The sequence below is a fragment of the Brassica napus genome, chromosome C2 (genome assembly GCF_020379485.1).
Source record: "Brassica napus cultivar Da-Ae chromosome C2, Da-Ae, whole genome shotgun sequence".
Taxonomy (NCBI): domain Eukaryota; kingdom Viridiplantae; phylum Streptophyta; class Magnoliopsida; order Brassicales; family Brassicaceae; genus Brassica; species Brassica napus.
Window position 1 is genome coordinate 8,177,452 of NC_063445.1, and position 13,053 is coordinate 8,190,504.

The following is a 13,053-nucleotide window of genomic DNA, read 5'->3' on the forward strand; positions in this document are numbered from 1 at the left end:
GAGAGTGTTTTCAGCTAATTCTTGTGATATTTGGGGACCTTATTGCATTCAATCATCATCTGGAGCAGTATATTTCTTGACTATTGTTGATGATTACTCCAGATCAGTATGGACCTATCTTCTTCTAGAAAAATCTGAGGTTCGTACAGTCATTCAAAACTTCTGCCAAATGACTACAAAACAGTTCTCTAAAGATGTCAAGACTGTTCGTAATGACAACGGCACAGAATTTATGTGTCTGAGTCGTTTCTTTTGTGAGAATGGGATCATCCATCAAACCTCCTGCGTTGTCACCCCTCAGCAGAATGGTCGTGTAGAGAGGAAACATCGTCATATTCTCAATGTCGCTAGGTCGTTATTGTTTCAAAGTAACTTGCCAATCAAGTTTTGGGGAGAATCCATCATGACTGCAACACATTTGATAAATCGCACGCCGTCGGCAGTCCTTCAACATCGCTCTCCTTATGAACTCTTGTATAACGAAAAGCCTAGTTATTCCCATTTTCGAGTCTTTGGGAGCTTATGTTTTGTTCACCATCGGAGTCGTGATAAAGTTAAATTTGGTAAATGAAGTCGACGATGTGTGTTTGTTGGCTATCCACACGCTCAAAAAGGTTGGAAGGTATTTGACCTAAGTACAGAGGAGTTCCTTATCTCTAGAGATGTGGTATTTCAAGAAAATGAGTTCCCATTCTCATCTCAACCTCGTGACTTGTCCATCACACAACCTGTTCTTGCACAATTCGACGAGGATTTGGAAATCCCAGTCCCTGTCTTTTCCGACGACAGGGGGAGTTCATCTCAGCCTGCAGTCTCTCTATCAGACACTGCCATCTCTACTGAACCCACATCTCACGATGTTCTGCAACCCGTCTTGAATCCAGACCACGTGTCTACCACTCTATCAGACATTTCCGTACCTGCTGTGACTCCTACGACTGCATCTCCGCGTTTAAATCCTCCACCTCTGCCATCTACTGTCGAAATTACTGAAGAAGTACTAGGCAGAGGTCAGCGTTCGAGATTGCCTTCAGTAAAACTCAAGAGACTATGTTACCTACAATGCAGCTCGTCTTGAAGACCCTACTCTCGCTCTCTCCTGCTCTGCATCTTCGTCGTCTGAAACAATCCATGGTAACTGTCTCTATCCTCTAACTGATTATATCACTGATGAAAAGTTTTCACCTTCACATCAGGCCTTTCTTGCGGCGGTTACGGCTGCAGTCGAGCCAAAATACTACTCACAAGCTGCTAAAGATAAAATTTGGCGTGGTTCTATGAAAAACGAGATACTCGCACATGAAGAGAATGGTACTTGGGATATCGTCTTGCTTCCGCCTGGTAAAACATTGATTGGTTCTCGCTGGATATATAAGTACAAGTTTAACGCTGATGGAACTGTTGAGCGTCCTAAGTCACGTCTGGTTGTTATGGGCAACAACTAAGTCGAGGGCGATGATTTTGCTGAAACGTTTGCTCCTGTTGTTAAAATGGCTACTGTTCGTGGTCTTCTTGGTCTTGTCGCTGCAAAAGGTTGGGAATTCGTCAAATGGACGTACATAACGCTTTTCTTCATGGTGATCTCAATGAAGAAGTCTACATGCGCCTACCACCTGGTTTCACACACCCGGATCCTACCAAGGTGTGTCGTCTTCATAAGTCTTTATATGGTCTTCGTCAAGCTCTGCGTTGCTGGAACGAGAAACTCACGAAGTCTTTGCTTGAATATGGCTTTGAGCAATCATACGAAGACTATTCTTTGTTATGTACACAAAAGGATCTCAGGAACTTAGGGTACTTATTTATGTCGATGACCTTGTTCTTGCAAGCAATGATCTCGATCTTCTTACCAAGTTCAAGTCTTACTTGGGAAAGTGTTTTAAAATGAAGGACCTCGGCAGGCTCAAGTACTTTCTTGGCATTGAGGTAGCTCGTTCCGAGGAAGGCATATTTATTTCTCAGAGAAAATATGTGTTAGATATCATCTCCGATACTGGACTTCTTGGTTGCAAGCCAGTCACAATTCCGCTTGAAAAATACCATAATCTGGCGGCTGATCAGAGTCTGGTCCTATCTGAAACCAAAGAAATATCGTTGTTTAGTTGGTCGGTTAGTGTATTTGTCTGTTACTCGACCGGAGTTATGTTACACTATTCATCTTCTTTCTCAGTTTATGAAACAGCCAAGAGAGGCTCACTGGTCCGCTGCTCTCCGGGTTGTTCGTTTTCTGAAGGGTTGTCAAGGCCAGGGAATCATTTTTCGCTCTAACAGTGACCTACAGGTTTCCATTTACGTTGACGCAGATTGGAGTACTTGTCCAAAGTCTCGGCGGTCGTTGAGTGCATTTCTTGTTCTTCTTGGAGGATCACCAATTCAGTGGAAGACTAAGAAACAAGGCACTGTTTCAATGTCGTCCGCTGAAGCAGAATACAGAGCAATGGCGTTAGCAACCAAAGAGATCAAGTGGATTATTCCACTGATGGCAGATCTAGGTGTTAAAGTGAAAACTCCAGTTGTTTTTCATTGTGATAGTAAAGCTGCCATACATATAGCTGCTAATCATGTTTTCCATGAACGCAAAAACACATCGAACGAGACTGTCACTGCATTCGGGATGCTGTTAAAGCTGGTCTCATCTCTACCATTCATGTCAGTACGAATGATCAAATCGCAGATATTTTAACAAAGGCATTGGGTCGGCCGCAGTTTGAAGCTCCTTCTTCTAAGTTGGATATTCAAGATCTTCACTCTCCAACCTGAGGGGGAGTATTAGGAAAGGGAATCCTATAGATAAGGATAACCTTTATGTTTCCATTTATCTTACATTATAGTTATGTTAAAGTTCCTATATTATCTAGGGCTTAGGCCACGATGGCTTTGTATATATACGTGTGTACATTGTGAAGATCAATGCAGGTTTTCAGTTTATACTTTCATCACAAGTTTACACAAACATAGCAAAATGTCAAATCATGTGGAGAAATATGATGAGATGAAATTCATTTTTACCAGCTTTTTCTGTACAGAACCACTCTGAGGTGCTTCTTTAATGTACTCTTCCATTGTTGCAAGAAACGATGGAGGAGGCTGAAACAAGATCTTTTTGATAAGCACCAAGGAGTGAATTACACAACAGTTAAGAAATGAAACGTAGAACCAACCTGTCTTAATGTTGGGAACTGAAAATTCCTAGCGAGCTCTAGCCCTTTGCAGTAATCATAAAACTCAGCAAGATTCTCAGCCTATGCAAAGAAAAACACCAAGAAGCAAAGCTTAACGTCTATGTAAACAATCTTAATGCATGTCAAAACGTAGGAATGAGATTGATTAAAAATAGTTGCTTCACCTGTTGACCAGCCCGATTGTATATGTTTAGAGCTTTAACTGCATCATGCCTTGTCATCTCAAAGAACTAAAGTGACACATAGAAATAAACATTCTTTGATTATAAAGCAAACAGAGAACCAAAAATGAGAAAATGAAACTTCTTTTTTTAAAAGAAAAACAAACCATGTCAACAAGGTTAATGATTCCATCATTGATAGCACAATAGATTTTGAAGCTTTCTTTAAGCACCAAAGCAAGAGCATAATGGATTAGATAGTTGCTATAAGCTGCTCCTTCAGGCTGCAAAACTGAAAACAAATAAGGAAGATATCTTCTCTAGCACGCAAACACAAAATAGTAAGAAAGCAAAGAGCGAAGTTTACTTGACATCCGATAAGCCGGAAAAGAAGCTGTTGCAAAGCAGGTAACTGTTCTAACAGATCTTCACCAGACAACATCCTTGTCCTATGCGTCTACATAACAAATTGAAACACAAAGGTTTGTAACAAAGTTGGACAGTTTCTTGATGATTAGAAGTGAGAAGACAAACCCTGGAAGCTGCACCTGAAGCTTTTGGCAAACGCTCTGCCTCTATATCATACTTTAAGACGCGATAACATTCAAGCCGCTCTTCAAGAAAAAGCGCGTATGTTCTAACCCAACCAGAGCAATCCCAAGCTACGTCAAAAATAATATGGTAAATCAAGAGATGATGAGATAAATGCATATCAGTGTTATAAAAATTGTCCTAGGCGGTAAACTCGGTTATAAGCTAAATGATTTTTTTTACAGTGATTTTTCTTATAAAATCGGTCTAGGTAGACGCATAGGCACTATAGAGTGTCTAATTACCGCCTAGCCATTTCTTGATATATAGAGAGAAATGGGGAATGATTCAGTTCACCAAGAGGACTTGTGTCGTCTTTGAAGTTAGAGATTCTGAGAGTGTGTCTTCTGTGAGAGTAGTTTAGAAGCTCTTCTCTGAACGTAGGATCACCTTCTCTTAAAGTTCTGTGAATGACTATTAACATTCTGTACGTGTGTTTATCAAAATTAAACGCAAATATAAGATCTTGTTCAGAAGAAACTTGCAAAGCAAGAAAGAAAAGAACTTACAACCCAAGTGCGAGTTTTGGATAATCTCTTAGACAATGCATGAATACAGTAAGCAATATCTGCTCGTGGAAGACTCCCTATGAATGTTTGTATGGTAAGGCCCCATCGTATGCTGATCTGAAGACATTTGGTTGTCTCTGCTTTGCACACAACCTGCAGACACACAAAGACAAGTTCGGAGCGCGAGGCAGGAAGTGCGTGTTCGTAGGGTACCCGTTTGGAAAGAGAGGTTGGAGGCTATACGACTTGGAGAACGAGGAGTTCTTTACGTCCCGTGATGTTGTTTTCGACGAGTCAGTGTTCCCGTATCAGACTGATACAAGCGGCACGAACACAGCAGTCCCACAAACTATGCAACCTGTACATGAAACTGAAGAAATAGAACCACTGATCGCTTCGAGGGGGAGCGACGTTGCTGAGTTGCCGATGACTCCTACGGAATCCATGGAGTCTACACCTGTCGAAGCACCACCAGCTTCAGAAACAAGGACAGCAGACACGATTGAATTGGAGAATGAGTTAGTGGAGGCCACAGAAACAGAGGCAACTGCACATGTTGAAGAAGCCGTGGTGACCACAGAAACGGTGGAGGAACTTGGAAGAGGTCACAGAGTTCCAAAGCCATCGATCAGGTCACGAGACACGTTCGAACCACTGAGCAGCTGGCTGATATAATGACCAAGGCTTTGGGGAGTTCGCAGTTTCGTTATCTTCTCAACAAGTTGGGTGTTCGAAACTTACACGCTCCAACTTGAGAGGGAGTGTAGAGAATGGATAAGTCCGATTCGGTTTGGTAGACGTAGAAGTGTTGAGGTGATAAGGATCGAGATGGTTGGAGATATGCATTAGAAGATTGTGATAAGGATTGTAGAAGATATTGTGCTTGAGTATATTCTTGTAACAAGCACGTATATATATATGTGTAACATAAGACGTGAATAAACAACAAGTTCATACAAATCAATCTCTCTAAGTTTACATGGTTGTATCACAGATGTCGCTGAGAATATCTCTGCATAAACACAACCCGTAGTATGTTAAAGTTCTTGAATCATATCCAAATCTTGGAGTAGCAGAGGAAACTTACTACGAACGTGACGTTCTTTGGGAGGAGACTCTACATGATTGGTTGCCTTGACGATCGCAATGTCTAGATCCTAATAATGTATAACGATCAAGAATCAAGAACATGCATAGATCATAACATATGTCACGATCAGGAGAAAGAGACCTTGAATTCGCTGTTGACCTTAGCGAGACCAACGGTGGTGGAATCCTTGAGGGCTCCATAGGCTTTGCGTAAGCTCGTGAACGTTCCCATCTCGAGTTACACTTTTGTCTGAAAATCGAAATCTGGATCTTGAAATGGTACGTGGTGTGATATGATGATGAGAAAGAGAGAAAAATAAGCAGACTTCCTTGGTGGAAGCACCGTTATATGCGTCTTCGAAAAGGTTAGCGTATAACAATCTTAAAATCTTGACAAGATTTTTTTTTATTTTTTCAACCTGCGTCAACCATTCTTTATGGAGGACTCCATCCGGATCGATGAAGATCTCTTAGCTAACAGTGGTAGGTCCTTAGAAACACTAGTTAGTGTTGGTATGCAACTAGGTGTCTGGACAAGAACATTGGCTGGTTCTACATAAAATAATTGGCCTACATATCATTTGGTTTTATTAGATTAGATTTGATTTCCCTCTTGTTTCATGCATAAATAACTTTGTATATAACCAACAATTTACCGTTGGTATATATTTATACAATGGCTTGAGTTCAACACATTTCTTATGCAAGCAAAAAACACGAAAAAAAATTATTCGTTTTGATCCCTCACTTTCTCTGAATTAAAATCTTCTTCATAATCCTTATTTAAGGAAGGAAAAAGTCTATACTATAAATCAAGGAAGAAAATGAGGGTGACAAAATTTATAAAAAAATAAGAAGGAAAAATAAAAGGAAGAATCTTGGCTAAGTTTTCCTTGTTATCTATCTTTGACAACGTGGAGGGCTTGCACTGGGCCTTCTCACGAATCGTCCCTGTTCCAATCCAATCACCAACCACACAGAGAAGGTAACATTAATACTAGATTCAATGTCTTAATCAAGATCAAATGTATATCTCTAGCCCTTGAGTCTTTGACCCAATCCTTAAGTTATTACTTCCTTAGTTTGTTTCCACTAATTATGTATATATATCACTATTTTCTAGTTTTAGATGATAATTGTTATATTAACTAATTCAATTCACTCGGATGCGATAATTTTAGAACTAATGCACCAGTTCCCATTGGAACTCCGCAGCTAAGCATGTGTGTCACAAAAAAAACAAATTCAATTTACATTCTGGTTCGGTTTGGTAATTTTTTCGGTTTGTTAGTTAGTTTTAAAACATTAGTAATTAGAAGTATAAGCAATATGAATTGGTTAAAACCCGAGTGTAAACTATTAAATGATATTATGGATGGTAAAACCTACATGTTTTAACCACGCATTAAGGTGGGTGAAGATACCTTCACTCGAGGACGTTGATCTGCGTTGAGTTTTCGAACTTGGTATCTAATTTTCTTGGAGAAAAGCCGAGTTTGACGTTTCTCTTTGTACCTCAAAACACTTGCCTCTCGCACTCCATTGTCTCCGAACAAATCAATCTGAGCTAATCTGGCCTGTCACAAAACCCATGTTCCACATTAGTTCACATGGACACATTTTCATTTCTGTTTTCTGAGACTTGTGTGAACCTCACAAACCAACATATACACATATCTTTTATGCTAAAAGGAGTACGACTAAGACGGATATATACGAAACAAAATTTGAACCTCTTCGTTTATCTTGTACGTGAAAATTCACGTGCAATGTCTAAAGTCCACTTGAACAAATAAAAAGAAACCTTCTTTTCTCAACTGATAAAAAGCTGTTTTCCTCTTTTGAAATGATAAAAACAGCAAAAAGACCATCTAAACAAAGTCAAATGTTTAATTATTCACACTTTCATAAGTACGTTACGGAAAAAAAACTTTTCAGAAAATTTTAATAAGTTCTCGTCAGAAACTTGCATGATTTCATCATAAAGTGACCGCTAATAAACTATACCAAATATTGATTATTTAAGAGCATTAAGACAAAACAAAAAACACACTCCCTTCAGACACAACACTATAAGCTCCACTTGGCATCACACAACTAGTTATAACAGAAACACGTACTATCAGTTACGATAAACTAATTAAGTAATTTTAAAAACCAATAAATAAATAAATCAAATTTTCAACGCCGAGAGAGGAAGGAGATCAGACATACATTGACGTCGGCTCCGGTAGCTTCCGATCCCAGAATCTCATCCGGAAACGGCGTCGCTTTATCAGACCAAGCTTCCAAAACGCCGTCGTAGTCGAGCTTCAGCATCGGATGGCCTGATCTCTCCTCCGTCTCTTCTTTACTCGATTCCGTCGACGCCGCCGCCGCAACTTTCTTCTTCTTCTTCTTGCTCTTCTTAACCTCCGTCTTCACATCATCGACGGTTTGGATTCGCGGCGAGATCTGATCGAAATCGACGGTGTGGATTCTCCACCGGTTAGCGTCGTTGTGGTCTCTGAGAGCGCTTCTCAGTCCAAGTCCCAGTGGGATATTTTCGGCGAATTTGAATCCTCTATTCATCGTCATGATCTGACTTAACCGGTTAATTCGACGTCCACGTTTGATTCCCGGTTCGAGTTTCCCCATTATACTATCGATCCCCTCTTCAACTTCCTCACCGAGAATCGACCCCGCGTCGAACTCGTCGGAAAACTCAAACTGACTCACCTCCGACTCGTTGATACTCACGCCGGAATTCACCTCTTTCTGATCGGAATATCTGGCTTGAATCGCCGGGAGAAAGAGAAAGTCCGGCTCCTCGATTGATTCAGAGAGTAGAAGCAGCTCAGCCTCGTCCTCGTCGAATCCGTAGAAGTGGGGATTCTGATGAGTTTTCTTGTGAGCGTACAAGTGGTTGATCGAGGAGGGAGAGAAGATGTTGGGATAAGCGGTGGAGAGAAGAGCCGCCGCTTCGTTGTAACTCTGGTTTGGTCGTTTCCGCTGCGTTCTTGGCTTTCTTGTCGAGATTGCGAGCGGGGAGTTTGTAGATTCGGTGATTGTTGATGACGGTGAAGCAGCTCTCGTTGTCGTGGTGGTTGAGCTCGACGGTGGCGATTTTAGTTTTTCTAACTCAAAACTGTATGCGGCGGCGGAGCCGCCGCTGCTTAAGCAAGCCGACATTTCTTGGCCGAGGAAAAAAATAAGGCCGATGTTGAAAACCAAAACCAGTGTGTGTGCAAGTACACTGTAACACTGTTTATGTCCCTCTTCTGTTTATGAAATTGAGGGAAATGAAATTAAATATTCTGATTTAATATTAAAGATAGTAAAACACCTAAACCTTCAGTATAAATACAAAATAAAAGGGAATAAAAAGGTCAAAAACTTTACGTAAATAAGAAGAGGAAAGAAAGATTCTTATTAATGTTCGTCATATAAATAAAAAGCAGAGAAAGAAAGGAAACAAAAAAAACAATTGGAATCTGAGATTTTTGTGAAAACCAAAGAAACTGGCCAACGAGTGAAGTTTTACAGAAGGAACTCAATTGGTTAGTACAGAGGGGAAGAGAGATTGGAGGAGAAACAAGAGTCACGAGATATATAACAAGAGAAGATTAGGGTTTTAGTGAAAGGTTAATAAGACAAACAAAAGAGCTCCGTAAATAAAATTTGTGAAGATTAATCTCACTGAGATGTGGAGAAACAGAGAGAAGAGAGTGGTGGAAGAAGAAGACGAGAGAGTGAAGGGAGAGCATATGGTGAAGAAGGACAAGATAGCTCGCAATCGGCCGTTCTGGACTACTGCTGGTTTTTTTTTCTTTCACTTTTGTATATTTATTTATATAATATTTCCAAAAATTTACGATATTTCTTATCCATGAATACTCTCTCCCAGGATAAATTTTCTCTCTACTTTTACACGAAACTTTTATAAGGAAATTTAATTGCAAACGCTTAGCTTATCTAAATACCATTTCCTCAAATCTCTTAAAACTGTTATAATCGGCTCATGAGTCTTGGTGATTTGTTTCCCAATAAAACATTTAATCTATCGATTAGTTGAATCATTCTCTGCACTAATATCTAATAAATAAGAAACAAAAGATGCTAAACAAAGAAAAATATAAAAATGCCTAATACTATATGATTGTGCAAGGAAACTAGTTTTAAATTAAAAAGTAAATCTTTTCTTAGATTTTTTTGTTTTATTGGTTGTTCTATTCTGATCTGATTACTCATCTGCTACCTCAACTTTAATAAAAGAATAACCCACCAGAAAAAAAAAATTAGACAAGGTCACCTTATCCATCGACGTGGCCAAATATTATTGGCTTTACTAGATTTTGTGACGACGTGGTTATTTAACTGATTGTTGTCGCCTGGTCGGAAAAGTTTTCACGTATTTCTAAGAACCGACTTTACAAATTTGTGACCATTTTTGGTGACCATTTTTTTTTTTTTGAAAATTAATAATATTTGGCCACGTCGATGGATAAGGTGACCTTGTCTAATTTTTTTTTTCTGGTGGGTTATTCTTTTATCCAAGCTTGAGGTAGTAGATGGGTTTGGTGACCATTTTTGGTTTAAGGTTTTCGAATCTACTAATTTTTCATTGAGTACCCAGATTACTTACATCCATAATTTTTATTTTCTTACATCGATAATTATTGATCGAGAAAACGTTTTTTTTTTTTGACAAATATTAGTCGAGAAAACTTATATCGATAATTCTTATCCATAGTTTAGCTTGTATCAGATGATGTTTCGATATATATGCATGATATTTTTGTTCTGAACGTGTAAACATTATAATTCTATTTTAGTCGTTGGATCATTTGATTCCAAGTACGTAGGTGAATCGTGATTGCTTATATAACATATTCCTGACGGGATTTTAACTTCAAATTTACATATGGTTTCTATAAAATAACAACAGCAAAATAATGGCCTTGCCCTTAAGATAAAAAATATTTTTCATTTGGTGATTTCAATTATTACTATAGTAAAATAATGCTATGGCCTAAGTGGCATGACTAGAAGAAAGCTTTTACAGTTTTGTCATAAAATGTTTAATATAGTGTTATAAATAATAATTACGTTTATATATTAATATATTTTCTTCTAAAAAGTGTGGAGAAAGGAAGTGGTGGGCTAGTGGATTGTGTATGTGAGAGGGAAAATGATTGGAACCTTTTTGGTATCATTTGAAGTAATTTGTGGCGAAATCTAAACCTACGTTTACCTCATTACGATCAATGACTTCTGATTAGATATTAGATTTTCTACCTTTTATATATATTTTCTTTGTCATGTTAGGATATACATATCCATTGTATACGTAGAGACAGCTATGATATCCACGAGTTATCCGTATATTATCAAAACAACACTGTATTTAAACATTAATTATGAGTTTATGACTACACTTTTACAAAACGTCCAATTACTCTTTCTTTTTGAAATATGGTTCAAAACATCCAACTCCTTTTGTTTTTTCTTAGCGGTGTTCTATAAAATTTTCATTTAGTTTGTCAGTTTCGTACATCTAACTCATACTCAGAAATGGATAATCATTTTAATTATTTTTTAGCATGTATGGATAATTCTTTTTGGTAAAAAATGTATGTATAATTCTTACACCTAGAGTCGAAATTTTATTTATCCAGCATCAGAAAAAAGAAAAAAAGTTCGCAAACATTATATTTACAAAAAGGTTTATTTGTCAAATAACCAAAAGAGAGAAATAAGAATAAAAAGTAGGAGAGAAGATGAAGTTTTGGTTATTTAGTGAATTATATATATATATATATATACTAGGATACTACTAACTTATTCAAAAATACAATTCTAACTCATAGCTCTTTAATTAATACAGTACGCGTTAGTTTATATCTAAATTCAAACATTTATCTCGTAATCTTTTTTGAATGTATAGTTCTAAATTATCAATTCCATATATATATATTTTAATAATTTTGGTATGATTTCAAAGATATTCTAGACTTAAGGAATAATCACCAAAAAGCCATAAAATTTTGAATTTTTTTGCCACTTAAAACGTCTATAGTTGGCAAAAAAAAATCGAACTCAGGGCAAAAGCTCCACCTAGAACCCTTTTACCACTAAGCCAAAACCACTTAGTTAAATTATCAATTCCATATTACAAAAATCTTTTCTTTTTCATAATTTATGTTTGCATTGTGGAGTGGAAAATAACGATAAACTAGGTTATGTGTAGTTGGATATTCCTCTTTTACTTACATACTACGTGATAACCCGCTCCTTGCGCAGAATGTGATTATGAGTTTCATTATTTTTTAATAAAGAGATATTAAATCTGCTTAATCTGGATATCGGTTTAATTTTAGGTTGTTTGTTTTAGTTTTTAATCTCCTAAAATATAACTGTCATTCTAAAGGATTATTTATTTTGGTTTGTTAAGTTAAAATGTTTGATATTTTTGGTTTTTCTGGTGATAACCGAAAATTATTATTATTTGTTTGTTTTCATGTTATAAATTTTAGATAGTCGTGATGTCGAACCAATGATTTCATATTATAGTTTCTAAACAGATAACAGCTAAAGAAAAGGAAAAAAAAATTATTAAGACAAATCATTTTGCTACAATTTGGTTGATAGTGAAAGAAGTATCCAAAATATTAAATACTTCAGTGATGTTAGTTATAAGGTGCTCACGTCAATGTGCATATGTATGTATATGTAAAAGTATATAAAAATGATTGATAAATATATAAAGATACTATTAATTAATATTAAATGACATTTTTGTTCAAAATAACACATGAAAGAAAACAATTTAAAATAAAATTAATTAAAAATAAAATAGGCCTAGACATTAGTGAATTTTTTTCATATAAAAAAATCAAACTGTATCCGTAAATAAGGGTGGACACGGATCGAATATCTGGGTATTTGGAGGCATTCGTGTTGATCGATATGTAGCCACACGGATATTCGGTAACTCGGATATCTGAATTTTTTTAGAATTTTAAAGGATATCCGATTTGATTCGTAAATAAAATATTTTTTAAAAAATAAATGAAAAATATAAAATAATATAAAATAATAATATTTTATTAACAAATAAATCATTATTCTAACTTTTTAAATTCTAATACCTAATATAATAAATTTAATACATAAAAATATTGTAAAACTTATATAAACTATAATATATATAACTTATATATATATAATTCTTTAAATATATGTATATATATGCATATTACAGATAGAATTGGATATACGTTCCTAAAAATATTGGTCTTTCTGATTTGTTTTTTTTACGGATATTGCATTTTAGTATTTGATTTGCTTCGTAGAGTTACGGATAGTCGGATTTTTCTGTTCGAATCAAAACGGATAATGAATCAAATCAAAATTTATGAATATTTTATCCAGCTCTATCCGTAAAAAAAATGTATATATATATATTATTTAGCTTTCGATTTTTTATACGTTTTGATTTGAACCAAAAATCCGGATAGTGTGAGTTTTATATTGAAAAAA

The 13,053-nt window shown here is 36.5% G+C and overlaps 2 protein-coding genes across 3 annotated transcripts; both read right to left on the reverse strand.

Moving 5' to 3' along the window:
- Nucleotides 1-2,744: 2,744 nt before the first annotated feature.
- LOC106377534 (putative clathrin assembly protein At5g57200) lies at nucleotides 2,745-4,358 on the reverse strand. The gene is made up of 8 exons (XM_048748681.1): nucleotides 4,232-4,358; nucleotides 3,878-4,005; nucleotides 3,711-3,800; nucleotides 3,511-3,663; nucleotides 3,347-3,412; nucleotides 3,162-3,242; nucleotides 3,010-3,099; nucleotides 2,745-2,801 (listed from the first exon to the last, which is right to left on the reverse strand). The coding sequence occupies exons 1-8, from the start codon at nucleotides 4,356-4,358 to the stop codon at nucleotides 2,745-2,747; spliced, it is 792 nt and encodes a 263-aa protein (XP_048604638.1).
- A 1,855-nt stretch (nucleotides 4,359-6,213) lies between these two features.
- On the reverse strand, nucleotides 6,214-9,457 carry LOC106377535 (protein CHLOROPLAST IMPORT APPARATUS 2). Of its 2 annotated transcripts, none has more exons than XM_013817791.3 (3): nucleotides 7,747-9,457; nucleotides 6,957-7,109; nucleotides 6,214-6,483 (listed from the first exon to the last, which is right to left on the reverse strand). In XM_013817791.3, exons 1-3 carry the CDS (start codon nucleotides 8,701-8,703, stop codon nucleotides 6,433-6,435), a joined length of 1,161 nt encoding a protein of 386 aa, XP_013673245.1. In that variant the 5' UTR covers nucleotides 8,704-9,457; the 3' UTR covers nucleotides 6,214-6,432. The 2 variants fall into 2 exon arrangements, with proteins under 2 accessions (XP_013673245.1, XP_013673246.1); XM_013817792.3 differs by having other exon boundaries at nucleotides 6,922-7,109.
- Between the last annotated feature and the right edge of the window lie 3,596 nt (nucleotides 9,458-13,053).